Source organism: Falco punctatus (assembly GCF_963210335.1).
Source record: "Falco punctatus genome assembly, chromosome: 6".
In the NCBI taxonomy this organism is placed as follows: domain Eukaryota; kingdom Metazoa; phylum Chordata; class Aves; order Falconiformes; family Falconidae; genus Falco; species Falco punctatus.
The window spans coordinates 90,087,837-90,104,462 of NC_137585.1; the positions used below are offsets into that span (position 1 = coordinate 90,087,837).

The following is a 16,626-nucleotide window of genomic DNA, read 5'->3' on the forward strand; positions in this document are numbered from 1 at the left end:
AGCCTTGTAATCAGTACTATGATTCAAATATTTTCTCCAAGTTATTACTCAGATCCCTCAAAAATTATTTGTAATGGTGTATAAGGAAGCTGGCCTTTCAAAATTCTATTGATTTAGGTTTTGGAAGTACAGAGTATAATACATATCTTGGTCTGTTGTATATTGTACAATATTTAAAACAATCCATTACTAAAAATATGGACAAGTGCTTATTTACTGGAAAAGGGGGTCAAATCACTGAACAAATCGTAACCCTTTCTTAACAGATCTAGCCATCACAGGGACCTTAAATTGTGTATGAATTAGACAAACCCACGCATTGCAAGATGGTCAGGAAGGCAGCAAGAGGGTGGGGTTTTTTTTCCAGCCCTTGGTGAAGCTTTGTTCATCTTTGCTTGATGTAATGGAGCTCTGACCGTGACCTCAACAGATCCTCTAGTTCCAAAACTAGTGTAAGAAGTCTGTTCCAAAATAAGTAAGAGACTTAAAAAGACTTTTTCTTTTTTTAAATGACAGTCCTAGAATACAGCAACTCAAGAGGAATAATGAAATATAAATCATGCATCTAGAAAAACATCCATGGTGCTCTCCTTAGTTCTTTATAACCAACCTTTTTCTCAACATCCTAAGAACTCACAGATACCAAAACCAAACACTACCCAGAGTTTAGAGGTTAAGTTCTAAAGCTCTGTGTTTTCTGGTACATGGAGACAGTGTACTCTGTTAGGACAAGAGCTTGTGCTAGGGCAACGCTGAATCAGTGTTTTTCCCTTTTTTATCATTTAGTTCCTAATGTCAAGCTGTGATAACAGAAACATGGCAGGTTGTGGTTTGTGGTTGTGACTAAACAGTGTCTGTATTCAAACTAACACTCAGTTCAGCACACTTAATCTTTGCTTAGAAACAGTCAATTTAATTGTACAAAGGTTTGAAATAACAAATGAAACAGATTTAATGCTAAAACACTCTCATCTATGTGGCCATGTTTGAGTAATTTAGCTTTATCTCATAGGCAGAATCCCATTATGCAGGCTGGTTTTTTTAATGTTTGATGCTACTTGCAAATCTTTTTGCAGAAAGCCCCTTCTTGGCTCGTCTGGTTTTTTTGATCAGATGTGTCTGTTTCCAGGTAGCCTCTTTTCTTAGTGTGCCTTCTGGTTAAAAAATATCACTTATTCTTATGCTTTATGGTACATTTTTATGAAATAACTTGGTTTTTTATTCACATGAATAAAAGCTAAAGGCTTTACTCAAGTGGCAGTTGTAACTTCTGAATTTCTCTTAATTGCAGCCATTCTTCAAATCCGGCAGTGTAAATTGACTGATTGCTGTTGTAAACACATTTGCTTTTAAGAGTGCTTGGAGGTTGTAGCAACCTGACAAAGTTTTGCACTGCAATGTGGTAACTACAAGTCTGCACACCTACGAAAACTTCTGTTTAATTATTACTTCTAGTGCCATCTAGCCTTAAAAAGTGTGTTCAGCCACGGTTTCTCGCTGTATTCAGAGCGGTATTATGCTGCTATAGAACTTAAGAACAGAGAAACATTTCTCTTACGACATGTGGCACTGAGGTTTCATCCACATGTTTTAGTGTTAAAATACTCCCTCCAGAGTAAGCCAGAGTAATTAGTTCTTCTTCCTAAACCTGGTGTAGAACAGGAGGATAAAGCTGTCAACTGCTGTTGGAGGACTCTTTAGTAAAAGACAATGGATTAGATTAAATACTCTTGTGATCTCAGCAGGTAGAAAAAAAAAATCCTACATCACTCTGTGCTGTGGTGTATTAATAATACATTCATTTTTCCAAAACACAAGTCTGCCAACCTAACCGGGGGATAGGGTAGAAATCTTCCAAGTACTAGGGAAGACAGGGTAAAGTGTAGATACAAAGTGTTAGTTGCTATAGTGATTTAAGTTTCTAGTGTATCCAGATCCCTCTCATTTTTGTTGTAGCCAAGGTATGCACTCTGTAATATCTAGGATTGAAGCATGCAGTATGATTATAATCAGCTTGTTGATGTGTAGCTGTAGAAGAATGCTGAAGACAGTACAGGCTTCCTGTGTGCAGGTAGTATAGAAAAATGTGGGAGGATTCGTTCACAAAACAGATGCAAGCAGAATCATAAGGCATGACTGGACTCTCATACTACTGTCATCTAGGTTGTAAAAATTCTTTTTGAAAAGGTATTAAAGCATAGCATAAAAAGCTACCAAATTTTTTTTTTTTTTAAATGACTCGAAGTGATGTGTCCACAGCCTTCTCTGTTACAATATTAGTAATATTTAATGATATTTGCAGTTTAGTATGCATCTCATTTCAAGGTTCGGTATGTCCTGTTTGAAATCTGAAGTGCAATGTTTTGTGGTCCTCCTTCAGCATTTTGAATCTGTTGTGCTTCTAGAAATTACAGTCTTAGAGCTAAATACTGCATTTAATATGGTGGGGCTTCTCTGTGATGTTAATTTCATCTCTTAAATTTGCCATTATTGTATTAATCCTTTTCTTGTTGTACTGTGGTACTGAACTTCTGCTGAAGTGATTATGTACCAAAAAAACAAAGTCCTGCGAACTGTTCCATTTTAAGCCAGTCTGTCATTTTGCGGATGTTAAACTTGATTTCTTGGTTTCTGGATGCAGAAAGGAAGTTGTATAAAACCTTGAGTAAGTACGTGACTGTATGCCCAGGCCATTAATTTCTCTCTGTAACAATAGCTTCTCCCCTTGCTTTTAAATGCATCAAATCAGACTGTTGCCCTTTAAAATCCCCAAAGAAAATCTGGCAGAGTATGTATGTAATTTTTCTGTTGGTTTAACCAGAACAAACAAGATCCACCACCTAACATGAGTCAAGAGTCATGCTCTGTGAAAACTTCTTGGCCTAATTAAGTGCTCTGCAAATCCCAAACTATTAATCAAGGGATATTAGTCAAGCTATATTCTAATCCTGCTTTCTGTATCAGATTTGTACTGATGAAATAACCCAGACTTTGGTGGGGTGTGGTATGCATCTATTCAGAGTGCTGTTTCAGCGGTAATAGATTCTAAATCTATTCACGAGCCACCTAGAGGTCTAGAATTCTTATTTGGTTATGAAGTATTCAAAGAGATTCAAATCCTTAGTCGTCATGAATATTTTTGTGACCTTTAAACTAGTACCATTAGGTTCATGCATGGTGTGGTGTTACGACTATGTATATTGTCTTGGTATGTAAGTAAGGAATGATAGTGGTTTTGTTGCTCCATACTACTGGCTCTGATAGGAAAAAACCCAAACCCAGCGATATTTTACTGTTTGTAGTTGGTACTCCACTGGCATTTCTCAGAAGGAGGGAGGATTGGACAGTTGATAAACACTGGTGTCTTTGGCAGTTTCCCATTTTAGAATCTCAGAATTAATTTCAGACTTCAGATCAAATTTCAGTCCTCCCTTGCTACTTAATGAATAGAAATGAAAATAAGTTCTGTAGAATTACCCAACAGATAAGTTTGAGTATAGGGAGGTAAGTCTCCAGTGTTAGACTGTAGCTTGTATCAATTCCCTTCTTCTCCTCCCACCTGTAGTGTAAGACTGCTTGGGAGCTCTGTTTACATCAAGACAAACATAGCTAAGGTAATACTAGCAGCCAAATGCAAACAGATCCTGAAGAAATGAGAACGGCTGGATGAAATGTTAGGCTTGTACATTTAGCAGTAAAAGCTCACATCAGATATTTTAGTGGCCTTTTTTTTTTTTTGGTGGTTGGTTTTCTTTTCAAAAGTAGTAATTTTCTTTTTTGCTTAACTGAGTATAGGAGGCAAAATGAAACTGAAAAATTTGGCAGTAAAACATACCTTTAGTATCTGAACTTTACTTAATATTTTCTGCTGTAAAACTCCAAATGTGGCATGATAATGTCATCTACCTTGCCTGTTACGATACTGAAACTGGAGTCCTGTTTCCTGTGCAATGGCATATCCTTGTGATGGTACGCTTGCACCATCTCGAACCTCAGCCTTTAGAGACAGACCTCTTTAGTCACACTGTTTCTTTTGTTCTGCAGTTTGTTATATTTCTAGTCTCTTCAGTCAGCTCCTAGAGCTGCTTCTTATTCACTGTGGCAGGGTTCTGCACAGCGTTTACTTGATAGAAGATCCTTTTATGCCCTTCACTGGTAGGGAAAGTGGTGTCCGTTTCCTGGGAAGTGAGTTGGATGAGAAAGGATTTGCTTTGCTCTTATTCATAATTGTATATGACCTTACTGTTTTCAAAGTGATAAAGAGCCAAAAGTGGATTTTAAACATTGATTGCTCTTCCGTTTTTAATTTTCTATTTCAATTCAATTAGGCCTCAGAAATTAAATGCATTAGATACACTGTATCCGAGCTGCTCAATATCAGTAGCAAATCTGAGAATGTATATGCGGACAAAATAAGTTTTTGTTTTCAGATATCCAGACTTGATTTTAAAGGAATTTAATTTCAGGGAATGGATGGGAGAAACTACCAAATAAATTTGGGGTTAGGGGCTGCAACAAATATGCTTCAGTACATCTGGCCCTGACTTCCAATTCCCTGCTGCAGAGTAGAAATCGGAACCCTACATTAGGCTTTTAGATTGTTTTTTATAGGGATTGGGGAGAATTACTTATCTCTAAACAGCACCTAAAATACTGAACAGACATAGTGACTGAGGATGGCCTAAAGGTAGTTAGGAACAAAGAGTATGGGTGAAAGCTAAGGCTTCTCCCTTTCTGCTTGTAGGTATTTTGCTCAAAACTGCAAAGGCACATCTCTGTCCACTTTGCTCCCCTGTCTGTGAACTAATTCCTGAAAACAGTTAATGACTAACCTTAAAATAATAGGACTAAGCAGGAGTTTCTGGTTTAAGGTGCAACTGGAGGACGAGAGGATGTTGACAGCTTAGGATTTAGATCAGTCCCCCAAAAAACAAGAGACTGGTCAATGTCTCTCTTTTTTTCATGAGATCTCAGTGAGTAAGAAATCTTAAGCAATGGAGAATCAATGTATGCCTGCCTTCCTCTCCATCCTTAATTGATACAAAAGCTGTAATGTACTCATGAAGTTTTTCATGTGACTTACGCTTCACTAACTGCTATTTATTTATTGCTTAAATAGTGAAAATCTTCGTATGGAGAGAAAGACATTCTACTTATTGGGGGTGGGGTGGGGGGTGGTGGCAGCATTTGCAATTTAAATCATAGTATTTGTATCCTTGTATTATTTACTTTGTTCCATAAAATAGAAAGAGGCAAGCCAAAGGAGCATTTATTTGGAGGACCATGCCAATAATACATGTTTTCAAAAGATATGAATTAATCTCTAGTGGGTTGTTGTTGTTTTTTTTTTCAGGATCAACAGATTGCATATGCTATTCCACTGTTGGCATTTCTGATCCAGTAACATCAGCTCTTCATATTATTGTAGGTGGGTGGTCACAGTTCAGTTTTGTTATGAAAATAGCCAAACAAAATAAGCCTTAATAGAACCTTCTAACCTTCACAGGTGACTGTCAGCCTCTGGATGTGTCTTCTGTACATCATAACAACACGTTTTTGAAGTACTCTGTATCATTGCTGGGTTATGGTTTTTATGGAGATACATTAAAAGATAGTGAAAAGAAGCGGTGGATGGGTCCGATGCGATACGACTACTCAGGTAACTTGTGTAACCGTTAATTCTTTTGTCAACATGGAAATGTATTGGAGCAGTTGATGTACTGTCTCCAAACCAATCATCTCTGAAGCTTTTAAACATCAGAAACAAACTGAACCTGATTTTAAACTCCTTGTAGTACGCAGTACATTGCACAACATTATGTAAAGTTCTGTAACTTTGGGCATAGCATTAATGGTGTGCTTATTAAAGTTGTGGTGAATATATGTCACTTAGTGATAGCTTCCTAAAAGGTAGTGACTCTTCTGTGCTGATCATTTTGACTTTTTTTTTTTTTTTCCCAATCAGTTAGAGCTCCTCTGTCTTGGATGTTCATCTGACTGAATGAATTGTTAATTTTGTCCTTTTTCTAGCACTGATTGTAAAGAGATGAGTGGCTTAGCCTAGTTAGCTGATATTTGGATAAATTTTATGCTACTGAAAAGTATTTTTGACACCTTTGTTTTGTCTTGTGTTAGGGAAAGAGGATGCAAAAGCAGAATTTAAGTAATGTAGACCGATTTTAAGATTAAGGAGTGATATATAGCTAATATTTTTAGTTGACTTTTAAAGATGTCAAGCAAAGTAATGGCTCTATTGGCAAATGTTAAGAAGTTGGATGGCAGGGGGTGGTATTTCGTTGTCCTTTACAGTCTAAAACATCATAATACCGAGCTATGAGCTTGGGGAGGGCAACTACTGTTTTGCAGTCCTTAAAAAAGGAAACAGATGAACAATCAAGGTATGTGTGGAGAGATTTTTGCAATGTGAATTTGTAATGACTTAATGCTGCTTAATACCTTTTTTATGTAGGCTTGAAGACTTTTCTTTCTCATCATTACTATGAAGGAACAATTTCTTTTCAACGAGCAAAACATACGCTGGGATCTCCACGAGATAAAGATAGCTGCAGAACAGGGTAGGCTAATGTTTATCTCTGGATATTTGACATGAACTATTTGAAAAGGCCTGTACATAAATAGAGGTCAGCAAAATGTTGTTTTTAATATCAAAACACTTACTCTGAAAGAGACAAGCCTGTAAAAAAGTTTATTGACTCATTAAAGAGAAAACCTCATTTTATCAGGTCAGTAAAACAGCACAGTACCCAGTTATAAGATGCTGAGGGTGCTATGCTGTGTTACTGCTAACAAATGAAAAGTCTGGATGTCTCATAGCTTCTACAAGTGGAAATAAATATTCAAAAATTCTCAGATGTTCACATTGTAATTAGATCTAGCAATTTTAGTGATTGTTTTAGTGCCATGACAACAGCTGTCATGCTTGTCCTGAGGATATTTAGCCTTTTTTTATAGACTACTACTATGCTCTACAAATTCTGTGAGACATTTTTCAGTTGTTTCTCTAATCAAGAGTGCCGTCCTTAATGGCCCGGTGTGCCTTCCTTTCTTTTTGCTTTCACTGCTTGAAGTTACTCATTCATTATTTTTCTTTATACATGAATGTAGGTTTCAGAGATATTGTAGTTAGAGCAGCAAATAGCACAGCATGATACAGAGGAGCCAGAAACTTTGGCCAGAAACTACATGGAACTTGTTGAGATTGTACTGTATTAGTGCTGTGACGTGCTACGGGGCATGGTCTCCAGTACTAGCTGGAGCAACTATCCTGATCCATCAGGTGCCTTAATGCAGGGGAAACTGCAGAGAGAGAAAGCTGTCATCCAGGTTTTAGTCGGGGAGTAAAGAGTGCCTAGTGTCTCCTGAGGGATTTTATATATCCTCATAATTGCTGGAAGGGCAGTAGGTCTGGGCACAAGCAATTTGGGGGAACCCTCAAGTGTGGTGATGATCATCATGCAGGTGATTGATAAGCCGAATAGGACAAATGTTCTGCTAGTCTTGTTACAGAAAAGGAAAGTGGGGGGTGTTACAGTTAAGGGCAGCCTTGACAGTGGTGACTGTGAGATTATAAAGTCCTAAGAGAAGCAAGCAAGACAAAAGTAGAACTGCAGCCCTGAACTTTAGGAGAGCAGATTCTGGTTTGTTCTTATCTTGGCAAAATTCCATGGGAGGCTACCCTGGAAGTCAAAGAGGCCCAGGAGAGTTGGCCGGTACCTCCTCAAAGCACAAGAACTTGAGATATTAGAAACTTGAATAAGCGTGATGGAAAACCAGCATGGGTGAGCAAGGATCTGAGAAGTCAAGAGAAGTTGGAAGTGGAATGGGTTACTTTGGAAGAAGACAGAGACATTGCCTAAATGTGCAGGGATGAAACTGAGAAAGCCAAAGCTCAGGTGGAGTTGAAATCGGTGAGGAATGTGAAGGGTGTTACCTCTTACAAAGAGATTATAGAAGAATACCAATCATAACAAAAAGCTGAAGGAACCACGGGCCTGCTGCTTAGTGGTGTGAAGCACTAGTGATAAAAGATACGGAAAGGGCTGGAAAAGTACTCCTTTGCCCTAGTTTTCACTGATGTAGTCTGCCCCCAGGCCTTATGGGTCCCCAGGCCCATGGATGAGGGGGAAATGGTGTTACATACCTTGACTTCAGCAAGGCCTTTGGTACTGTTTCCTGTAGTATTCCTAAAAACAAATCGAGGAGTTATGGACTAGCTCAGTGGATGGGTGGAAAAACTGGCTGGACTACTAGAAAGGTTGCGAGTACCTTGTCTAGCTGGCAGCCAATTACTAACCATGTCCCTCAGGAGTCAGTACTGCGCTTAATACTGTGCAACTTCTTTATGAATGACTGCTGGGGGTGGCAGAGTCCACTCTCAGCACTTTTATGATGATATGAGATTGGGAGGAGTCGTTTACACATTGGAAGTCAAGGCTGCTATTCAGAGGGACCTTGGTGGGCCGAAGAAATGGCTGATAGAAACCTCCTGAAGTTCAGGAGAGGCAGACATTGTGTACCTGGGGTGGAATGGTCCCATGCAGCAGCACTGGCTGGAAGGCAGCTCTGCCAAAAAGAATTTCGGGATCCTGGTGGTTGATAGCTGTCCCTGAGCTCACAGTGTGTCCGTGCAGCCAGGAAGGCCAACCTTATATTGAGCTTTCTAAGCAGAAGAGAAGCCAGCGTGTCAGGAGGAGTGATTCTTCCCCTGTACTCAGCACTTGTGAGGTGAAGGACTGGCTCCAGTATGTCAGTGTCTTTCACTGTGACAGTAGTCACATATTGGAGCAAGCTGCCCAGAAATCTTGTGGACTCTACTCTTGTAAATACTCAAAACTTAACTGAACAAGACACTGAACATCCTGATCCTATAAAGACCTGCTTTGAGCAGAGGTTTGGGCCACATCAGAGGTCCCTTCCAACCTATGTAATGCTACGGCTCTGTGATGCTGTTATTTCTGACATCCACTAATCTTCAACACTGTACTTAAGTACCTATACTGCCTGCAAGGCTATCAGGAGTCGTGCCACATCAGGGCTGTCAGTGCCATGCTGCATCTTGTGGTGTAATGATTGGACAAAGCAAAAAAAGTTGAAGTGAGTAATAGTTTTGTTTTCAGGAACTGAGTGGTATTTTTGTTTTCAGGTGTTACATTTGCAAGAAAAGTGAGCAACAGCTGGCAGAACAGCACAAGGAACGTGGGTTAAAACATGAAGGTAATTTGTCATAAAAAGTAAGATGGTGAAGTATCATACAAATTATTATTTTTCAGGATATATCAATTCACGAGTGTGTGTGTTTTGTTTTTTAAACGTTGTGAGTCACTAGGTAATCCATTGTTTAAGGAAAATAGATGTAAATATGTGAAAAATACGTAAGGTGTCTCTCCACCCAAACATCAGACAATTCTGATAAAATTATACTTATTACTTGTATATTTCAATCTGTTGGGTTTCTTTCCTTTAGGAAAGATGTGTTCTGTGAGCTAGAACTCTGATCTTTTTGTTAGAAGGATTTCACTTTAACACTTGTGGCACTGCTGGAGTGAGATATGCAGATTCAGTCGGCCAAGTTTCACCTCTGGTCTCAGTTTGTTGTCTTGGATAAAACCCCTCTTAAACAGCAGACAGCCTTCCCATGGGTGCTTGCTTCTGCGTTTAGTTTGGTTTGGGTTTTTTCCCCTTCCCCTTGTAGAGCCCAGTGCATAAAATCATAAAATTCTTACGCACACGTTGGTGCTTATGACCTAGATTATCTTATAATTACAGTTAGTTTGCACAGTATCCATGCCAGGTTCTAGACTTTTGTTAGCAAAAAGAGTATCATTTTACTGTAAGAGATGCACTGGTAGCATAAAGACTGTACGCGGATTCCTATGCCAGTTTGAATCCCTGTTACACGTGCTTATATATAATGCTTTCATCCCAGCTACTGCTTTCAGATCTTTGATGGCCAGATTGGAGTATTTCTCAATTTGTTTTAGTTTACGCCCAGATTCAGTTAAAGAACTTGCTTTACATAATATTTGTTTAGGAGCTAAATCTGGTAATAGGTTTTTTGGTAAGGAAAAAATATCTGTCTTTTTGAGAAATAACTGTAGCTGGAAATTGCCAACCTTTTTTTCCGTGTTGTTTTTTTTTTCATTCGGTTTGTGTTTGTGTGTGTGGGTTTTGTGGTTTTGTTTTGGTTTGGTTTTTTTTTTTTAGTTTGGTGGTTTTGGTGTGTGTGTTTTTTCTCTCTCTCTCTTTTATCTGCCATTTTGTTAGCTTTGATCCAGCAAAGCAACAAGACAGGTGCAGGTTAGGGAGCAATCAAAACTGCTTTACCCAGCATTGCACAATATGTTAAGCATCTGATTATGTAGGATATTGTTTACTTAAATCCATTTTACTTCTGGTCACTTACTGTCTTTGCAGTCCAGTCTCTTCTCCATGCAGTACTGGTAAGCAAACAATGACAGTCAGCTACTCCTGATTTGCAATAAAAAGGATTTTAAATTGCCACCTCAGATAGGCTCTTTACTCAGCAGGGTGTATTGGCTGACTCATTCTGCCTATTTGGTTTGTGTACAATTCAGGTGAGTTCAGAAAGATGTTTGCACTGACTGTCACTGAACATATTTCTTTGTAATGTGCAGAAGTCTATGTATGTGCTGAGTAAACTTCTGAGCGTTTAGGACTTCACGCTGATTTCAGTAACTTGCAGTATATATACACAATAGACAGCTGAAGTGAGTGCTGTTTATGCTCTCCCTGCTTATGATTGCTCTGTTGCATGAAAGATATTTTGGGAGAATAATTGTGCTATTACAGTGATGCACCCTGCAGAATGGTTATGAAAGCAGTTGGTCATTCAAAATGTGATAAATACCCTGACTTTGTTCTTACTTGAACAGTCAATCTTTTTTTGAGTAACATGCTGAAATTTATGCTGAACAGTACTTTTACATCAGGTGAAAATAGTCTATTACAGTAACACATATAAGCGTTCTAAGTAATTTGAGACTTTTTATTACAGTAAGCGTACTTCAAAACTAAACACATATCTAGACACACTATAGAAGAAATTATTAATGCTTCTTAGATAAAACCCAAAAAGGATGTATCGCTAAAGGGTGGTGTTTTCATTTTGTTGTTTGTATGTCAGAAAATGCCTGGTTTACTTGTGAATAAGCACTTGTGTAGTTCTAGACACAGATGTTTCCAGTTCCAGTACTTTGTTCGGTTACATTCATCTCGGAGCAAGGCCTCATCATTTGCCTACAGACTGACCGAAGTAATTCTGTAGTTTGATGTTTAAGTCTTTCTCATCTCTCTCAAGATACATATTTTTAATTTTAAAGTATTTCTTTCTGTAGTGTTCTGTTTGAAAGCAACATATAAAGAGGACAGTAAAGCAAGAAATACTAAAACCACTCTGGCAAATAATGCAAAAATGTTGAATGTAAGAGTTGCATTTTTTTCTTGCTATTACTGATTTGTTTATCAGGAAATAGTGAGGATAGTCTAGATAAAGGAAACCAAAAACATTATTCTTTTTCTAAGTCTTTTGTCACATAATCCTAATTTGGTTTTCCTGGAATTCTGTTTTTCTGTTACTAAAGAGTGGATAGCAAGAAGTTCCAATGAATAAAAATTCAAGGGAGTAAGAAAAGTTCAAAGAGCAACTACAGGATACTTTCCAAACATTTTTTTTCTTATTTATTTTAGTTCTTTTCCTGATCTATAAGCTTGGAAGAAGTCACTTCAATATAAATGCATCGTAGACTGTAAAATTGCCTAGGTTGTCTTACATCTAATAATGATTCTCTAAAGTTAATGTGAAGTTCCTATAACTAACACAGTAAAGACTATCAGAATTTCAGGACATGAAATGTATAGCATAAATGTCATCTAAAGTCCCATCAAAGCAGAACCGTGAACGTACAAGTTAACCCAAATGTGGGGAACTTAATAATGTTAGATTTCTAAGTCCATACCAGTTAACATGCCTCAAAACTTGTACCTTGCTCTGGTTTGATGATCAAACAAGCTTATATAAACAAACCTTTTTATCCCTTTTTGTTCATTCCTTAGTTTTACCCCTATCATCAGCAATGGCACTTCACTCCTGAACCGTCTGGAGCCCATGTGTATCTCCATAGACTATTCTGTAGTTGTTACTTCTGTGGAGTTGTTAATTTGAAATATCTCAGTCCACTTACCTTGGGAGGAGAAAAGGAGTGTTAGGGCTGCTTTATGGCTTTTTCTTACCGTAGTGAGGAAAGTGATGGCGTGATATAAAAATGCAAAGGCATTTTTAAATCTGTTTTTATCCATATTCAAGAAAATACAGTTTAGAGGATAACTCTATGCAGTGCCTCTGTTGTGGTTTAACCCCAGCCGGCAACTAAGCCCCACACAGCCAGTCACTCACTCCCCACCTGGTGGGATGGGGGAGAGAAACAGAATGGTAACACCGAGAAAGCTCGTGGGTTGAGATAAAGACAGTTTAATAGGGAAAGCAAAAGCCCATGCACGCAAGCAAAGCAAAGCAAGGAATTTCAGCCATCTCCAGGAAGGCTAGGGCTGCATTACACCTCGTGGTGGTTTTGGAAGACAAATGCCATAATGCCAAATGTCCCATCCCCCCCTTCTTCCCCCAGCTTATATACTCACGACATGACACCATATGGTATGGAATATCCCTTGGGCTAGTTTGGGTCCACTGTCCTGGCTGTGCCCCCTCCCAGTTTTCTTGTGCCCTCCAGCATTCTTGCGGGTAGGGCCTAAAACTGAAAAGTCCTTGACTTAGGGTAAGCATCATGTAGCAATAGCTAAAAACATCAGTATATTGTCATCATTGTTCTAACACCAAATCCAAAACACAGCCCTGCACCAGCTACTAAGAAGAAAATTAAATCTATCCCAGCTGAAACCGGGACATCCTGCCAGTGTTTCTTCATTAACAGAAAATTCCTCTGCCTCTTGAGAGTATTGAGGCCATCGTACGTTTAAGCTGTCTAGGTCTAATCTCTTAACAGAACAGTTTCACAACAAAGTTGAAAGCAGACTTTTGTGGTGTTTTCCAGAAATCTCTGTTCAACTCTCTTGTAGTATTCATCTTCAGACGTTTGAGCTTGGAGTTTGGGTGGAAAAAGACTTCTGATCTGCTGCCTGCTGGTCCTTGCTAACCCCCGAGTCATCTCTTCCCTTTTTGTATATTTTTTTTTAATATAATTTGTAGCACTGAGGCAGAAGAGGAATATTGATTTAGACACCAAATACTAAACCACTGTCTTTGTGTCATTGTTTATTTAAGATGAACACGTGGGAGAGCAAGAATAAAATCTTTTAAAACTTAAAAATCCCTCTGAACTTTCACACTATGAGAATTTTAACTTGCCTCTTTTTCCCTGCCTAAGGCTTCATGGGTTTACCTTAATGGCATTGATCCTGAATTTGACATGCATCTATCAGAAATGGTGGGCGGCTTTAGTACATAATCGCAGTCTGTGAAGGGAGAAAGCAACTTTCTCTGTTAGTGTATGAAAAATAGATCTTTTAAAATGCAATGTATTTTAAGTATCTATCGACAGTGCACGAATATGCCCAGTGAATACTTTTAAGTTGCCAAGAATGATTGTTTTTTAGTGTGCTTGTGAGTGGATCAAGTAACAGCCTATCTCTGTGCCTTTAATATGTTTCAGAAGATGAAGAAGAATGGAAGGTTATTAAAGGGAAATTTCTAGCCATCAATTCAGTAAATATGAGCTGTTCCTGTCCACGAAGTCCAAAAGGTCTTTCACCAGCAGCTCATTTGGCAGACGGTTCAGCTGACCTCATTCTAGTTCGTAAATGCTCCAGATTGGATTTTTTACGGTATCTTGTCAGACATAGAAACCAACATGATCAGGTGTGTATTCCCTTTGACAATGAATTCTCCAGAGTCAGTCGAAGCTGTAAATATTGATATTCTTCTATGACAAAAAGAACCTCTACAAAGCAGGTGTTGTGGGTTTTTTTTGTTTTGGTTTGGGTTTTTTTTTGTTCTGTTCTGTTTAGTTGGTTCTTTCTGGATGACACAATCTCAACATGTGTACCATTAAAAAAAAAAACAAAATCATTTCAGCTAGGTCAAGTATTTGGCCATAGCATTCTAACAAAATTCCACTTTTGCTAATTGAATTCTGTTTCATAACATTTTCCATATATTTGCTCTTTGGACAATATTTGAAGTGATTTTATCACAACTGTGCCCCCACATATTTGTCATGAAACATTACACTGCTGTGAGCAGTTTATCTGAGATAGAAGGTATAGTGAAAAATGATAAATCACTTTTTGTAAACCGTATGAAAATATGGTTTAGAAGAAAGTTGCCAGAACTGCAATTTGATTGTAAACTGCAGACTTTTAGCAGAATTTTACTACATGCATGTGGCCAGCATATAAACTTTATGCATTCAGCTTCAAAGTTATTCCTTGCATATGTCATAGCTGTCAGGATAGACTACAAGAGAAGATTCATCGCTGCCTTGGATTGTAGTATCTGTTGAAACCAGAGCTATGGCTGTGAATACACACATTTAATATTTGTCACAGCCCAATACTATTAATGTGTTCTGGAAATTATCTAGCAATGGACTAATGTTATACCTAGTTATAAAAGCAATAATAAATCTCACTTGTTTATGATGCTATTCTTCCTTCTCGGTTGAAGAATTAGTATAGATTGTCTCCTGCATTTCCTTATTACCACTCCCTGGGACATTGTGTGTGTGTATCTGTATTCCTCCTTCCCGCTGTTCTCAGTCTCCTCTTCTTCCCTTCGCTCCTTCCCACTTCTTCTCACTGTTCCCTTAATATTTTTGATTATTTGAAGCCTTCCCTGGCTACCTTTCTAGTGGCCTTCAACATTTGCCAAGAGACTACATTCTGCTTAGACTTGAAACATCCGAGCATTCATGGGGGGCTCTGCGAAGCTGTGGATACCAGTTTTTGCCACTAAGCTGTTCGGACTAGATTAGTGCTTAAACTTTGTTGTATCCGTGAGCCACTGCTTCCAAGCGTGGAGCTTGACAACTTCACAGTTTGTTTATGGTTATAAGCCAAGGGAACTTAAGACCTAGGAGGTCCCTTCAACTCTGATGCTTTTTGTGATTGCCACTGTGGCCGTTTGCCTTCCAGTGCTTCCCAGCTGTTCTCTCTGGGGTATGTTGGTTTTGCAGTGTAGATTAAATGCAGGGTTGTACGTATGTCCTCACCTCAGGTTAGTGCCTACCATAATAGGGGGAAACCCTGTTTGAAAACTTAATATAAAAAGAAGAAGGAAGACAAGGGTGACTGTATATTAATACAGACTGGTTTATGAGTAAGCTGTTTCTTTGTTCACTTTTGCTTCCTTGCCATTCCCTTCCTATAGATGCACACAGACATACTCTGTTGCTTTTACTAAATTACATGCCTGTATTTATTATAGCTTGCTAAATGTTTAATTCCATATAATTTAAATTGCTTTCGGGGCGTGTGGGGGCACCCTTTAATTTGATTGTTCCTTTAATTTGCAAAGCCTAATTTAAAGCATGTGTACAATATTGTAGTGTAAATCCACAACCTCTATTATAAGAGCAATTTCTTAATTGTCCTACTTTTTCTAGCTGAAGTAACTAGTTTAAACTATTTTTATTTTGTTGGAATGTAATAATATTGTCCTCTAATTTTCACATACACCCAGCTCTGTGGTGTGTGATCAGACCACAGTGGGGATTCTTACCTCAGAGCATTGTTCCAAATGCAGAAGCAGAAGGATTTCAGAAAAGCCTTCTTTGTGTCTCAAGAACTGAAGTTGAACAGGTCCTGAGGATGGTACAAAGATCCAATCCAAACCTTTTTGACTTTGATTCCACGTTATTATAGCTTTTATAGATTATTTTTAATAGTTTTTATACCCCATTTACTCATAATCTGAGAACGTGTTACCTGACTATAAAGTGGCAATATTGCAGCTGCTTGAAGAGGACTAGTGAAAAAAGTAAGGTTCCATTTTGGCTATATTGTTTCTGACTTGTGCAGTTTTTTAAAAACAAAAATTACTCTATGCCTCAGGTAAGCTTGTCTAGAAAATTGGAGTGGGCAGACTCTCTCAGATGCAAAATGCTGCATGCTGAGATTTTTACATGTCAAATGTATTTAACTAATTGTAATTGCCTGTTTTGATTTATTTTTTCTTTGTAGTTTGACTTCTCATTTGTAGATGTTTATCGGGTGAAGAGTTTTCAATTTACATCAAAGCTTTCGGAAGATAACGAAAGCAATGTCACAGTCATAGGAAAGAAACGTTTTGGCCAGTTCTGCAGAGATCATCCAGCCTGTTGCTGTAATATTGCTAATAGCACCTGGAATTGTGATGGAGAAACTCTGGACAGTTCAGCAATTGAAGTCAGGTAAGCATTGATTTTTCTGTCCATATACTAGAAAACCTTAAGCCCTTTCATTGGTTTTAAAGAAGCTCATATATACATCCAAAAAAAGGTGCCTCTGTGTACCAAATTTGAGACTTCTGATAATGACCTTAATTATTTTTGTTACTTTTTTGGGTCCTTTCCAGAGAGTACTTCAACCATGTAT

The 16,626-nt window shown here is 38.2% G+C and overlaps 1 protein-coding gene across 4 annotated transcripts in view; it reads left to right on the forward strand.

The window, feature by feature from the left end:
• Positions 1 to 16,626, forward strand: part of CERK (ceramide kinase) — a 39,700-nt gene that overhangs the window by 19,614 nt on the left and 3,460 nt on the right. For 3 of the 4 annotated variants that reach the window (XM_080392140.1, XM_080392143.1, XM_080392142.1), the window contains exons 7-12: positions 5,354 to 5,428; positions 5,507 to 5,659; positions 6,470 to 6,575; positions 9,164 to 9,234; positions 13,707 to 13,912; positions 16,234 to 16,442. In XM_080392140.1, the coding sequence (XP_080248266.1) occupies positions 5,354 to 5,428; positions 5,507 to 5,659; positions 6,470 to 6,575; positions 9,164 to 9,234; positions 13,707 to 13,912; positions 16,234 to 16,442 (820 nt within the window). The remainder of the gene's footprint in view (positions 1 to 5,353; positions 5,429 to 5,506; positions 5,660 to 6,469; positions 6,576 to 9,163; positions 9,235 to 13,706; positions 13,913 to 16,233; positions 16,443 to 16,626) is intronic. The other variant, XM_080392141.1, reaches the window with a different exon arrangement.